This window comes from Adiantum capillus-veneris, chromosome 24 (genome assembly GCF_014529385.1).
Source record: "Adiantum capillus-veneris isolate H3 chromosome 24, ASM1452938v2, whole genome shotgun sequence".
NCBI classification, from domain to species: Eukaryota; Viridiplantae; Streptophyta; class Polypodiopsida; order Polypodiales; family Pteridaceae; genus Adiantum; species Adiantum capillus-veneris.
Window position 1 is genome coordinate 39,887,704 of NC_140954.1, and position 15,237 is coordinate 39,902,940.

At 42.2% G+C, this 15,237-nt stretch overlaps 1 protein-coding gene across 7 annotated transcripts in view; it reads right to left on the minus strand.

The window, feature by feature from the left end:
• Positions 1-336: 336 nt before the first annotated feature.
• The window catches only part of LOC147426244 (beta-glucosidase 25-like), a 57,301-nt gene continuing 42,400 nt past the window's right edge, over positions 337-15,237 (minus strand). For 3 of the 7 annotated variants that reach the window (XM_086497836.1, XM_086497837.1, XM_086497841.1), the window contains 11 exons: positions 7,396-7,454; positions 7,221-7,296; positions 6,944-7,015; positions 6,094-6,187; positions 5,761-6,019; positions 5,572-5,687; positions 5,254-5,474; positions 5,112-5,149; positions 4,901-5,024; positions 4,493-4,598; positions 3,271-3,946 (listed from right to left, as the gene is read on the minus strand). In XM_086497836.1, coding sequence (XP_086353962.1) covers positions 3,682-3,946; positions 4,493-4,598; positions 4,901-5,024; positions 5,112-5,149; positions 5,254-5,474; positions 5,572-5,687; positions 5,761-6,019; positions 6,094-6,187; positions 6,944-7,015; positions 7,221-7,296; positions 7,396-7,454 — 1,430 coding nt within the window. In that variant the 3' untranslated portion in view covers positions 3,271-3,681. Of the gene's footprint in view, positions 386-657; positions 865-3,270; positions 3,947-4,492; positions 4,599-4,900; positions 5,025-5,111; positions 5,150-5,253; positions 5,475-5,571; positions 5,688-5,760; positions 6,020-6,093; positions 6,188-6,943; positions 7,016-7,220; positions 7,297-7,395; positions 7,460-7,970; positions 7,995-15,237 lie in introns of those variants that run through there. The other 4 variants (XM_086497842.1, XM_086497838.1, XM_086497839.1 and 1 more) reach the window with 4 other exon arrangements.

Here is a 15,237-nt window from a genome sequence, read left to right on the forward strand (position 1 = left end):
ATCGAAAGTTATATTATTGACTATCAAGAATAGCCTTGAGTTGAAGAAAGAAGCACTCTTGAAAATCGGATAAATATAAAACAACCCAAGTCTGTAAATCTAAGATATGAGATCTATATTACCTACTGAAGGTACGAGACATGATCAAGATCGATCTTGTCATGGAACTCGATGAGACACACCAAGAGTTGCAGCAAAGCCACGACAAGTAATTCTTTCTTTGTGGCGTTAGTAGGCATGGAGCGCTTTCCAAATAGAGATGATGACATAGATACCTATATATGGTGGGCTTTTTAATCCCTGGAGATCCATGCATCATCACTATGCACACAAGCGTATAGTGAGATTGTCTCACTCTGACCTATTTATCCTTGAGAAGAACAACCTGCATGAAAATTACATGCAATACCAATCACATTAGAATGAGGGTGGAAGATTCTTTCAGAACCTTTAGTAAACATTTTGAAGGAAGGTCTCTTTGCTACTTGGCTAGAAGAAGGGAAGAATCTTGGGTTGATGGTCGAGAGCAGACGCGAAAGAACACAGCTCTAGCATTGGCCATCTGCTTTTAATGTTAGCAAGTGGTGGCAGCGGCAAGGAAGGGCATGCGATTTGTGTGAAAAATGCAGCTATGGAAGTAGGATTTAAAATGTTTACCCAGGATATGCAAGAGCAGAGGAGGACGATATGGTGGCGTTGGGGAAGCAGATCAAATCCAAGGAAGTGGAGGTGGAGGTGAAGGAGGCCATGTCGATCCGATGGTAGCATGACAGGTTCCCAGCAACCACACGGCTAGTAGCGACTACGGTGCTGAGCTCGATCCCCATGATTGGTTGATCAAAGCAATCCGGGAGGCACGCCATCCTGCCCCCATCACTCAACAAAATAAAGGTGCAGCGCTGCCGGCTAGTCAGCGTCCAGAATCATCTCCAGCTCAGCACCCGGAATCATCGCTGCCTCGGCAATGGTTAAGTACCGGGGTGCTTGCCTCAACACTATCTAACACGGGATCATTAAGACCCAGGGGTGGTGGGATCAACGATCGCCGACAGACTGAGGGGATCTCGAGGAGGACGGAGAGTCAAACCCGAGACCTCCTCATCGGCACCTCGGCGCCCTAACCACACGGCCACGTGGAGTTGCTTGTCCCCAAGACGAAGCCACTTTTTTATAAAGTGAACTCGGACAGGGACAAAAGTAAACACAGACCAAAAAAGTAAACAACGGCAAATAGGACGGCCTCCGTGCTTTGCAGGAAATGTGCTTCACTTCTCTTATACTTCATTCAATTACCCCGTGTTAAATAGTGCTGAGAGAGGTGCTTGCCCCTGTGTAGGTGCACGTGACACAGCCGGTCACAATGGTTTTTGGGGGGCTAGTACCTCGTTTAGGGTTATGATCTACTGGCCGCCGCCTCAAGGGCATGTATGTGCATATAGGTGGAGTGGTAGAGCACCAAAGCCCGAGCAAGCAAGAGCGGGGTTCAATGCCGCGTGCGCATGGCATTGACTATCATTTTGGTCAACTGGCAGTAGGTTGTAAGGGGTGACTGGAGACCGGTTGGGGCGTGCTTGCCACAATGGCAAGCACCCGAAAATCTAACCAACACCCTCTATCTCTTCCAATCATTCACAATCGTTGCATGGCAAGTCAACGCTCAAAATATTTTGACAGTCTCCAATCTTTCTCGCTCGCATGTCTCCTCCAATCACGTCGCCTGCATGGCCCCCCTCCCCACAATGCTTGACGGGAAGGAAAGGTCTTCAAGCGACCTTTCCTCATACTGCATGTGACCAATTGACGACCAACGAAAATTTCTTGAATATCCCTGCAAATTTTTAATGCTATTTTTTTGCAAGGAATTGCTTCAATTTCTCCAAACATAATATACAAAAGCATAAACACATATTTACAAAATTGTTCACCAAAGATAATCACCCACATACAAAAAAAAAGGTAACCCTTGCATGTGTTAATATCGAGTTGTTTTATTATTGGGGTTCATAATACCATTGAAAATCTCCATCCTCACATGCTCAATTTGTTGAATAGAGTGATTTGCTTGTAAAAGATTACCATTTTTGCCATGTTTGCTAGTATTGCAAGGGGTAGATTGAGAATTTTGAAAATTTTCAAGGCCATATTTGGAGTTTTAGTCCAAACTTGAGGAGTATTTTTGGAATTTCCACAAGTTTGAGGGCTATTTCAGTAATTTCCTAACATTGGGTGTGTGGGCAGGCAGGCCGCAGCCAAGCATCCAAGGCATTGGCCTACAGTTAAACAAGTAAAAAAATCTTGGGAAAATTACCAAATTTCAAAATTTTCCAAAGCAACCGTTATATTTTGCCAAAATTTTGCAAAATGCCCTTCACTTTTTGCATAGTTCCCAAAATACCCCTTGTTAAACTCACAATCGTCTCCAAAGGCTTTTCTTTGTAACTCTCCATAGAATCATTGGTTCTCCTTCAATAAAAGAGAACTAGGATTTTAGATGATATTGTGGGTTATCAAGATGTAATGGTTCATAATTTGTACACACAAATGCCTCTAATTTTTTTTCGACGCACAAAGGGCCCAACAAATGCCCTTGTTTACGAGCTCATTGGTGGAAATTCTCGTCTAAGGCACAAATGATATATCTCAATTCACAGAAAGAATATTTGTACAAAAATCATGACCATCCATCAAAAATTGGTCCAATTAAGGGTATTTTGGGAATGTTTGAAATTCAAGGGATATTTTGGAAATTATGCAAATTAACATACGTTTGCAAGTATAGCACATGAAGAAGAAGAACAGACATTTCAATGTCAAAGGACAATCCCAAGAGACCTCAACGATCTATTCAAAGAGCCTCGAACGCAAGACCTGCCATTCCAAAGGGATTATCATGGATATGCAATCTACTACATGTATGTGAGAACTTGAGAGAGAGAGAGAGAGAGAGAGAGAGAGAGAGAGAGAGCTTGTGTTTTGGCTAGGACACCATTGTAAAAGATGCAACCTTGTCTAGATGTTTCACACCTCTCAAGGCATGTTCAAACCCAAGAAATAGATCAATCTCAGTCTAATCCTCTTTCAATACCTCACCTCACAGTTTCCTCTTATCACACTTTAACTTTGTTCACATCATTCTTTACATAGATTTTGCTTGTTGGTTTTTGACTATGACACCCGTAAAACCATTAACCATTATTGCACACTTCAAAGGAACGTCAAGAACAACAATTTTACATAAACACCCTCCCGACGCAAAAAAGAAAACTACTCTTAACATCAATATATAGTTTAGATTCCTTATGCAAAAGTATTTAAAAAAATTTCCATCTTTGTAGAATCATCAGCAAGCTAACCTCTTGCCCAATTCTCACTACTTGTTAAGCCATGTACATGCCATTTATGGTCACAAGCATATATGTAAGATGCTTTTTCTTTCAAATACATCAATTGTTTACCATGTGCACTGTATAGTATAAAAGGTCCCCTTTTTTTGTAGCTTGCAGAAGTGAGGTGGGGTGGAGCATACACGATTCCACTCTTTGAGCAGTAGAGGTCGCCAATGGGGCCATAGCTTCCTTAAATTGCATGTTGTGTGAGTGCGGGTGCATAGAGGCCCCAATTCAACTCCTGGAGGCATACTTATAAACTGTCAATTATCTTAAAGAGTGTCAAGGAAGGACCCTAAGAGAGCCATAACTCCTTGCAGAGATCCAATAATTTTTGTATGCCTGGCTGGCAGCATCTCGACATCACCTTCTTCGACGGTGTCCTCTCTGCTTTGGATAAAAACTTGTGGAGCCACTTTGCTGATAATTTGGCATACCGCATTTGTTTATTTTCAAAATCCACATAGTAAAGCCCAAACCGGCATCCCAATCCCGAATTCCATTCAAAATTGTCCAAAAGGGACCAAGCAAAGTAGCCTTTCACTTGGTACTCATGTTCCCTGCACAACAACAATAATGGAATGCAAGGTCGAAATTTTCATACGTTTAATGAATATTGGAAAATTTACCGAAGTACCCCCGAAATTTGGGGAAATTCCCAGAAACTACTTATTCCAATCTTGGATGGATTGCTCAATTTTGGATAACGAAAAAGATCTAACTTTGAAGGCTCTAGACAGAAATTTTCAACAATGAGCTCAAAAATAGTGGCATTTGTGTCTACATATGATGTATTGTTTCATCTAGGGAGCCCACAATACCATCTGAACTTCTCGTCTTGTATGGGTGCCGATGATACCATCTAAACTCCCCATCTTCTATTGAGGGATACCCAATCTTCCTATGAAGAGCTGCAGGAACAAAAGTCTTTGGAGATGTTTGCCAGATTAACAAGGGGTATTCTGGAAGTTTTGAGAAATTTAAGTTTGGGAAGTTTCAGAAAAATATGAGAGGTTTGCCTGGAATTTAGGGGTATTTTTGGGAATTTCCACGAATTTCAGGAGTACTTAGGTGATTTTCCCTAAAATATTTGTAGAAGTTGCTACTTGATGCAAACTGCCAGGTGCTGGAGCGTCGCCTTCAAGTATTCAATCCGTTTCAGATCATTGCAAGCTACATCGGAAGGTAAGTTCCTTGCCATGTCCATTGTACCTACAAGATATACCTTCAGAGAGGGCTGAACTCACCGACTTAGAATAAGGGTGCAAAAGAGAGACAGCCAAGAGATACATACACCTCTAAAAGAAAGAAGGGTCAAAATTTAAATGAAGAACAAAACTAATTAAATTTTTCCTTGATGTTCCTATTTTTTAAAAGAAAACTGCTACTTAAAACAAGCCAAAGGAGAACTGAAGTACCCTAATTAAATGAAAATCAGCTCATTTGGACAAAAACCTTTAGTTTTTCATCTGGCATGTAAATCTATGGGATTATATAAATAGGCAGAATGCTACCATTCTCGGTAATCAGGATCGGAATCTTTGCTATTTGCTGTTTGCCATACCGTTGCTCGATCCATTTCAGAACTTTGGGCAGAGCCCAAGGGCAATTGAAAATCCAACCAAGATCTGGTGGACCCTACAGAGGTCAAAAACATATCAAATGCTACCACATGCCTCAAAGCACTGAATTATTATTATCCAAATGATAAATGTAAAAACCCACAAAGCGTTCTCCAATAAGGTTCCCATCAGAATTCGAAGCTGTAAGAAGGTTAACAACAACAAAAATGAGGGTTCAGCTATCCTAAACTGGGTATAAACTTACCCACCTCGCACTTGACATAATGAAACACCTCCTTACTTACTCTCAGTTGTAGCCAATCGATCGGTCAGATGCCACCTCTCAGCAGGCTCGATATAAGCTTCCGAATGCTTTGCATAATAAGCAGTATAATAATTATAACCAATGAAATCGACACTATCAGCCAGGATATTGTGCTCCTCTTCGGAAAATTTTGGAAGGCGATCCCCTGCCCCCTTTCGCATGGAAGCCGGATAATCCATCCCAAACAGAGGATCTAAGATCCTGCAATACACACACTCACGTGAAGTACAATACCAATTGGAAATTCTCAGTCTTCAGATATCATCAGATAAACCATTCAAGCATAGTAACACATTACCAAGCTATTTCAAACTCAATGCATCTTTGAGCTGCAGCTTCATCTTCACTTGTATCGCTGTAGGGCTCAAACCATTTTCCATCAACAGCAATCCCTATTCTACCCTTTTGCTCTGCCTGCATTTGCCTTTATAAGGCTCAGTGCACTGATCACTAAAAAAATCCATTATGTTGTGAAAAGCATAATCACCTGAAAGGTTTTGCGGTAAACTTGAACAGCTGCTGCATGTGCAAGCAAGGCATTATGTGCCACTATGTATGGCTCAGTGCTTGAGTCTCCTCTACTCTTGGGTATCCCAGAAGTGGAGATTGAACATCGTCCCGGTGCTTTACTCCCATCCCCATATCCTTCTACTGCTATAGTTCTAACCTCATTGATGGTTACCCAGCTCTTTACCCTATCTCCAAACAGCTTAAAGCAATTCTCCGCATAAATCGTGAAGTACTTCCTGACAAAAGTATCCGATTTGCAGTAAACAGATGTTCCTCGCGTACAACCATGCCTGTCATTCATCAGACTTACTCGATATTTTTTGTCAGGAACCCTTTCACATTTACGTCATTTTCAAGCCATAGCGGTAAGTCCCAATGGTATAAAGTTACATACGGCTCGATACCTACATATAGCAGTATAAAATGATCAAAAATAAGGCTGTAAATGGCTATGGCAGAAGTAGGTACTCTGCTATCATGCAGGGAATATTCTAGTTTCATGTTGCGCAGCTCGCTGCACTTACCCAAGCTAAACTGAAGAAAATGTGAAACTTAATTTTGTAAAATCTTGCTTAAAGCTCATAGTCCTCACCAGACAACTAAAGTTGTCATCTTCTCATATAGCCTCACACACCTCAAAACATATAAAATCAATATCTGTTGAGTCTTAGATAGTTATGTGAGCTTACATAAATAATAAGCTGATTACGGTCAGCATTTACCAAAACCTGCCCCCTATATTAGTCCACACATCCGCTTCACTCTTATGTTCCAGCAGTTGAGAATTGAATGTTTTCATTTTATAGGTTTACATTCCTCCTGTGCAAAAAACTTAACAATCTCTTCTCTAGAATCCAACCGTATCTTCAGAATCTCTTCTCTAGCATCCAACCATTTTCTAGAGCCATAGCAAGTGTGAATCAGCTGTTCAGCTTACACTACTATTGTCAAAAGGTACTAGTAAATCTCGAAATCTGGAGATGAATGTCTTGAATAGAATCATACTGCGTAAGCAAAGTGTGAATACCCAAGAAAGCTAACAAAAATTTAGAACTCAGCTTTTTAAATTGGAAGATGTAATTACTCTCGAGACATCAAGCAACCTTGGAAACAATGAGTACTTGGATTTGAGATGAGCTCTAGGAAGCAACAAGTTTTACCAGCTTCAAGCAAGCAATCGATGAGACTGTTGTAGAATGAAACACCCTCAAGATTTAGTTGCCCACTGCCATCTTCAAATAAAAGCACATGTTGTCAAACTCCTGTCATTTTAACCATTGAAGCGCTTCAAGCTTATACATACCTATTGAATCCAGAAAGGCCGAAATTCAGAAAATTGTAATTTATAGACTCGTGGTAGTCATTCACAATAAAACCATCAGCTCTTCCAACTCTTATCTTGCTTCAGTGAAAAAATGGGTCTTGCATAAAACCAACCTGGAAAAATACGCGACCATGATATGGAGAAACGATAAACATCGATGCCCAATTTCTTCATAATAGATATATCATCCTGGTAACCAAACTCTCAGCAAATTTTAGAGCACCCCAAGATATAGCCAACCTTCATAGCCAGCAAGCTTTGCTACCTTAGCTGTATCAATAGCCATACCTTATAGAGGTGATAATGATCGCACGCCACATCGCCTGTGGTCCCATCAACAATGTTACCTACACTAAGGTACAAAGCATTAATTGACAACTCCACAGGACAGATTATGGAGAAAAAAGGGGGAAACATTTTTCAAAAGCAATAGAACACAATGAATGAAAGACGAAGATGAACACTATTAAGACAACACCATGCATCACTGGTGTAATGTAAATTATGCTGAAGACTCACTTCTCTACATCCTACCCTCAACAAATGTCATGAAAATAAGCACAAGACATTAGGTCTGACAATATTATCCCAGCAGCAAGTGCATCTTTCACTTAGAAAGATACAACTGTCATCTATAGACAAGTATAAAGCCTTTTTTTGCCACGAAGAAAAAGCCCAAAACTTGACAGCCAAGACGGTGCACAAGATTATAATGCTGGCCCTCAACCACCAAAATTAAGCATCTGATGGGTAGTTATTTATTCAACAGAACAGAACACAAAATAAGAACGACTTCCCCAGAATAGGACACAAAATAGGAATTGCTAGAAGGCCAAGGGTGAACTTTAAGGCACTTGGCTCACCCTCAAACATAAGATATAAGTGTTGAAAGGTTTTCTTTCCATCTCGAACACCAAAGAAGGTAAAGAACTTGATTGTGGAAGCCTTCGGTTGAGGAGGGGCCACCCGCAATTATGCACAATGACCGTAGTTGTGCCAGTATTGAAATATTGGCGACGAGGCGGAGGAGGTCGCAGAGGTGGAGCCACTGGCAGAGGTGGTGCAAGTGGAGGTTCCGCAACTATATGATGGAAAACAATGACAAGTGGAATAGTGGTGGGGTCTCCCAGATTCTATGTGTAAGCTCTCAACCATCAGGTGGATTAGGCGGTAGAACCGGTTGCATAACATGAGGAATCGCATAATTAGGAAACTATTGAAAGTTCGGCTAGTATGGTAGATTTCCTTGAGGATGCTTGGAAAGTCATTCCTGTAATACGTTGAGGAGAAATCTGTATTCTTCAAACACTAGTTGTAAGTTGCAAGTCTATAGGAAAACAATAAGGAGAAAAAGCAAACTATTGAGCTCTGATATTACTGAAACCGACCAAACTCGAGAAATTCGGCGGGTCAAATTTTCACACTTGGTAGGTAAAACTTAAATTTCATCTTATGAGAGATAATCTATGGAGTATTGTTAATCAAACGGAGAAGCGTCCGTCGACTCGGGAGCTGCGTTGCAGTGCAATCATTGCACTTGCACTTAGCAACGACTTTATTCATCATATTGCAAGACAACTGCGTCGGCTCTTGCACGGCAAGAGCTAAACAAATTATTTCATGCTCAGATGAAGAACGCAAAGATTGAACATTTAAAGATTCAATTTTTTGCCCTCCTCGTGAAGAAAGGTACAACACTTACAACTCATGTTAATAGCATGAGAAGTCTTATGTTGCACTTGGCTAGAATCTATACCAAAGTTGAAGCTATGCAGTCCTCAAGAGTATACAAAATTTACCAGAATACATTAACTACCATGCAGAATTATAATAATCTCAAATTTCTAGGTGTGGTTACTTCACTACATGAACAGGAACGTGTGAATTCCAACAGTAATCAGTCTTTTGAAGAAGTGTACACCAATCCTGCTCTCACACTACAACATCGAAGAAAACCCACTCTATTGTCTAAACATTTGACTGTGCTCAAGGTAAAAATTAGCTCAAGTATTCAATGTCATATAACATGTTGAAAAAGACTATTTTTACAAGAACAAACAAAAAGCCAATTGGGTCAGAGATGAACAAGATGATGAACCAAATGCTTCACTACTCGCTATTGCAATGAATCTTGCTTATGATGAAGAGTAGATTAGTTTCCTTTCCAATAATCTGTAAAAGGGTAGACACTGGCTTCATGATGAGTTAAGACCCCCTTCACTGCACAGCATGATCAAAATTTGATAATGTTTGGTCCACTTCTATAGTGTAATCTCACATCTGGTGAAGCTTTCATAGAAGGATAAAATCCAAGAATGTCGAGACATCACTCTAAGGGGGGGGGGGGGGGGGGATTTCAAATTTCCAAAACTTGAAAAACCTGCAACCTACTCACAACTTGTCTAAGCCACTAAAGTGGATATGAAGCCATAAATCAAAAGAGGATCACACTTGATATGGGGATTGCTGGATAATCAAGTGTTATGCATGTGTTTCAACTTTCATCTCTTAATTCATGCATTAATTCAAAGGATAGGAATCCGTGCAAGAATAAGCGGTTGGACACCATAAACCTCTATATATGTAAGCTTAGATTAATACAAAGCATCTCTTCTTTTTTGGTCTATGTAATTGTGAGAGCAGCTCCTCTCTTATCGCTACTTGTGCACTTCTATGCTCTACACTTCACTAACTCGAACGTTCACTTCTATGCAATACTCGTACATTTCTATGCTCCTCATTTCACTATGTACACCGCTATGGCGAGCCTACCCAACTATTTCATTCCTAAACTCGGATACGGAGCCCGATTATCTTTACTTTCAAGGGCAGCCACATGGATGTGTCTAACCCCTCCCTATGTCTATCTTAAAATCGCCTTCACCAATAGAACAAGGAGATTCTCAATGTTGCAAGCCTCCCAGAATTCTCATTGAGGCATCTGCAACACTACCCATGCTAGAGCGACATCATCAGGAAAATGTTGAGGAGCCCCGCACAAAGTATAGGCTATTTGACACATTGGTGAAACTCACATTAAGGTATGTAGCCCAGGCATAAACACCAAATTTATCACGCCGTGTCATGGGCAAGCTAGAAAGCTCCACAATCTTGATCCTATAAGTAGATTGGTGATGAACTGCCTATGGTTGTGGAGTCTCTCTTTCAAACTATTTGCTTCCTCAATCGAGCCTGAGATATGAGGTTAGATACACGCTTGCTTTTGAGGCATCATGGCAGCCAGCAGAGTCTAGAGATCACAAGTATGGTATGTCTCCATGTGTACATGGTTGCACAAGGTTATGATGTGGACAAGTGAACCCCCACATCAGACATATTGAGAGGAACAACGTACTAAGACACGATCTAAGACAGAAACATGTAGAGAGGACACAAGTGACACCAACATAGTCCCTACCCACTTCGATCGAATGCTATGGAGATCAGTTTCATACGCCGATGTGCGACAGTTTATTCAGAGATCGCCTATATGGATATCCACCATCCACACAGTGTAAGGATAGCAAGACAACTCAAAGTTTCATCACCCTAAGATTGAGGTTGGATATGGAGCGGACTGTCACAAAGTGATGATGTGGCCTATCCGCTAAAAGAGAACCTGTTTTAAGCACCTGAAAGGGCCGGAATGAAGGGGACATGTTTGAACACTTATTATATGATGACATGGCACCTGTGCGTAATCCCGAAACTCCTGCCTAAATCATGAAAGTGTACGGAAACCCTAGATTTAGCGGAAACAACCCTAGGGATGCCAACTTTTCATGTTTGATACTTTTTGGCCAGGGGTGTTTAAATAAGAGCCTCGAGAGGCTTCTTTGGCATTGCAGCGCGTGCTGATTGCAGAGAAGGACTCCTCGGTAGTCGTACCTTATTCAAGAGCAATATAAAAGAAATATTGAAAGGGGTGCTAGGGTTTTAGGACGAGTGCATCTAGTAGTGGAATGTAACAAACTGCTGACGTGGCAAAACCCTAAAGAATGGAGCCAACTTACATATGCCGGCTGAGGGGCCTAAACCCTAAGAAGAACAAGTAGCAGAAGAAGAAGAAGTCCTATTAACTTATGGGGACCCCGTCCGATAGGGCCCAAAAGTGACATAAAGGATTAAAATAAAGCAGGATCCGGACACACGCTAAAACTGATGACGTGGCAGATTTCCGAAAATTGCGTTGGCATGATGACGTGGCAGGCTGTACGGATTTCCGCATTTTGCGTTGGCTGATGACGTGGCAGCTGTACGGATTTCCGTGATTACGCTGGCAGCTTTTTGGCTTTGCTTTTAGACCAGCTGCTTTCGAGTTTGAAGGTTTTTCACTGTAATTGCTTTTTAGGCCAAGGGCCTTTAAATATGAGGTTAGGGCTCATTCTCTGGCATGCTTCCTGGAGAAGGTGCAGAGTCTGGAGTACCGGCTTGTACTGTGTTGATGCAATATAAAGAAATACCGAAAGGGGCGCCAAGGTTTGGGGCCAATACTCTCTGAGGTGGAATTCCGCCACTCCGTGTCGCGTGTCGTCTCTCTTAAGTTCTGTTTTTATTGAAGTGCTAAAGGTCTGTTCAGTCTGTTCTTTTCTATTGGCACGTGGTGCCCGTCTTGTGACAGTGGTATCAGAGTATCAGGCGTGTGCTTTTCTGAAAGCATACCGGTCCTACAAAAGAGCAGACAAAGCTTTTGGAATTTTATTTGAGGTATCTTCGCCTTCGAACCCTGGCTTATTAGCCACTCCCACCCTTACTTCCATCGCGCATCGGGCGCGCTCCCGTCTTCACCACAGTATCTTACACGGTAAGCCAATTAAGAACCCAATACTTGGAATTCATGGATTCAGCCGAATATTTGTAATTCCTGCTCAGCGAACTCCACAACATTCTTTCGCGGCATCCTCAGCAGAATCTTCCGATGCTGCAACGTTTTCAACAATTTTTGAACTACATGTTACCCCCTCTGATGCCCCAGGTGGTACCTCCTCCTTCGGCACCAGAAAGTACGAGAGCTTCCGACCGGCAACCTTCTCAGCCGTCTGTTCCAATCGGGGGAGTCTTCAGGAATATGGTGCAGCCATTTGACCCTGATCCAGTGCAACCTCCATTGCACCCACCTCCACCACCACCGCCACCAGGCTACAATGGTTGGAGCCCATATGGATACCCTTATTATCCATACCCAGGATATGTGCCTAACCAACCCAAAGATTTCAAAGATGGTGGCACAACAGTCAAATTTTTCACTTTTTCCGGGAATAAAGATCGCAAGAAAGCATTGCAGTTCCTACAGCAATTCGACAACATCTATGCTTTGGGGAACTATACAGAAGAATCCAAGATTTCTCGAGCAGCGGGATTTCTTAAAGATAATGCTATGCAATGGTGGAGTTCAATCGCGACACAACAACATGCTCCAAGGACCTGGCAAGCTTTCAAGACAGTTTTTGCACGTAGTTAAATGACTTCGATGTTTGAAGTCCGGATTTTGGCAGAGTGGGGCAACTTGAAAATGCTTGCCATCGAAACCATGGACGAATATAACCAAAGGTTTCTCGATATGTACCTTCTGGTGTCCTTTTTTTAGATTTGTTCCCTTGGAGGCCTAGTGCGAGCTATACACCATTGGACTACCATCACCATTGCAGGAATATTGTCTATCCAAGCAAGTCTCTACCATGCAAGAACTTATGGACTATGCCGCAGTCGGCTACAAACTGATGAAGGGAAAGCTAGAGTTTACCACAGAAGAATCTCCGGCCACTAACCACAACTCTCGGCAACAACGAACAAATTCTCGAGAGTCTCGTGAAAGTCAACCACAAAGGCCTCGTTTGACACCTCAACAACGAGACACCTTACTACAAGAAGGCCGATGTTTTGGATGCTTTCAAACAGGACATAACTATTTTGGTTGTCCCCAACGCACTGACAGACCTGCGGAGCTGACTCTCGCGTCGACGGTCGACAGAAACCTAGGACCATCTCCAGCCAAACGAGCTAAACTGGCCATTGGATTAGTACCTGACATCTATGGCATATGCCTTGAAAGTACAAATGAATTGTGTCGAGCATATGGCAAAGTCAACGGTTTGAAAGCCCTAATTTTCTTTGACCCGGGATCTACAGAGAACTTCATCCATCCACAATTCTTGAAGCAGATGGACTTTGATTATGATGCAGAGGGTGGTGAAATTGAAGCTGAGCTAGCCACACGGCAAACTCAGAAAGTGGTACCACTCATTGGTGCTCTTCCAGTGACTATCCAAGATTATCATGGAAAAGCTGATTTCCACATTATGAAGTTGGGCAATTGTGACGTTCTATTAAGCATGCCTTGGCATGACAAGAACGATGCGACTCTCCAAGTTCGGAACCGAACCATCACCGTGATGCAGAAGGGCAAGCTAGTCGTCCTCAAAGTTCGGTTGTCCGAACAAAACCCTGAATGAACTCTCTAGTTGTTATGTAGTTAGATACTTTTGAACTTTGTTTGAGAAAGTATTGTTTGAAGCTTTGTTTGAAATGGATGGTATCTGTTTTGAACCTGTCTTGTTGCCGATTTGAATTGTTTGACTCTGGTTTTAATACTGGTTTCAATGATTGGTGATTTTACTCCCGTGTGGAGTAGTGAGAAAAGATGTTTGAGAATGCTTGTTCATACTCATGGCCCGGACCCTTGTGGTTATTTGCGGGGGGAGTATTGAAAGATTGAAAAGTGTTGTTTTTAAATCATGGCCCGGACCCTTGTGGTTATTTACGGGGGGGAGTATTGTTGTTGTTACTCATGGCCCGGACCTGCATGGTTATTTACGGGGGGAGTATTAAGAAGTCTGAGCAAGGTTACTCTCAGCACCTCCAAACGACGCAGGCTGCGGTCTGCGGGGCGTTTGGTTGTAAAAGGCCTCTATATCTCATGGCCCGGACCTGGATGGTTATTTGTGGGGGGAGTGTTCATCGGCGGCTTTATGTTTCTATGTCTTGTAACATGCATATGTGAGCATTTGTGTTGCATTGTGATGTGCCAATTACTGAATATTCCTAATTGGATGAGATTGCTTGGGTATGTAATTTTTTAGTGCATCAAGATACCCGTGGAAGATCAGTATGGTCTGAGTGTGATGGCTAATTTTACTACGTCGGAATATCAAGAGTTCCGATCTAGACGAAAGGAGAAGCTAACTCCTTGATCGAAAGAGCAGAAAGGAGAAGCTAACTCCTTGATCAAAAGAGCAGAAAGGAGAAGCTAACTCCTTAATAAAAAGAGCAAACTGATTGTCCTCGAAATGTCCCTCGGAATGACCCTTGGAATTTTTTTTTGAGCTAACTTGAGTTGTTTTGCAGATATGTTGTAATCGCGGACGATTACTTTCTTTCAAGAAGGGGAGATGTAACAAACTGCTGACGTGGCAAAACCCTAAAGAATGGAGCCAACTTACATATGACGGCCGATTGGCCTAAACCCTAAGAAGAACACGTGGCAGAAGAAGAAGAAGTCCTATTAACTTATGGGGACCCGTCCGATGGGGCCCCAAGTGACATACAGGATTAAAATAAAGCAGGATCCGGACACGCGCCAAAACTGATGACGTGGCAGATTTCCAAAAAATTGCGCTGACATGATGACGTGGCAGGCTGTACGGATTTCCGCGTTTTGCGTTAGCTGATGACATGGCAGCTGTACGGATTTCCATGATTTACGCTGGCAGCTTTTTGGCTTTGCTTTTAGACCAGATGCTTTTGAGTTTGAATGTTTTTCACTGTAATTGCTTTTTAGGCCAAGGGCCTTTAAATATGAGGTTAGGGCTCATTCTCTAGCATGCTTCCTGGAGAAGATGCAAATTCTGGAGTACCGGCTTGTACTGTGTTGATGCAATATAAAGAAATACCGAAAGGGGCGCCAAGGTTTGGGGTCAATACTCTCTGGGGTGGAATTCCGCCACTCCGTGTCGCGTGTCGTCTCTCTCTCTCAGTTCTGTTTTTAATGAAGTGCTAAAGGTCTATTCAGTCTATTCTTTTCTATTGGCACGTGGTGCCTGTCTTGTGACATGGAACTCCGCCTCTCTCTCTCTCTCTCTCTCTCTCTCTCTCTCTCTCTCTCTCTCTCTCTCTCTCTCTCTCTCTCTCTCT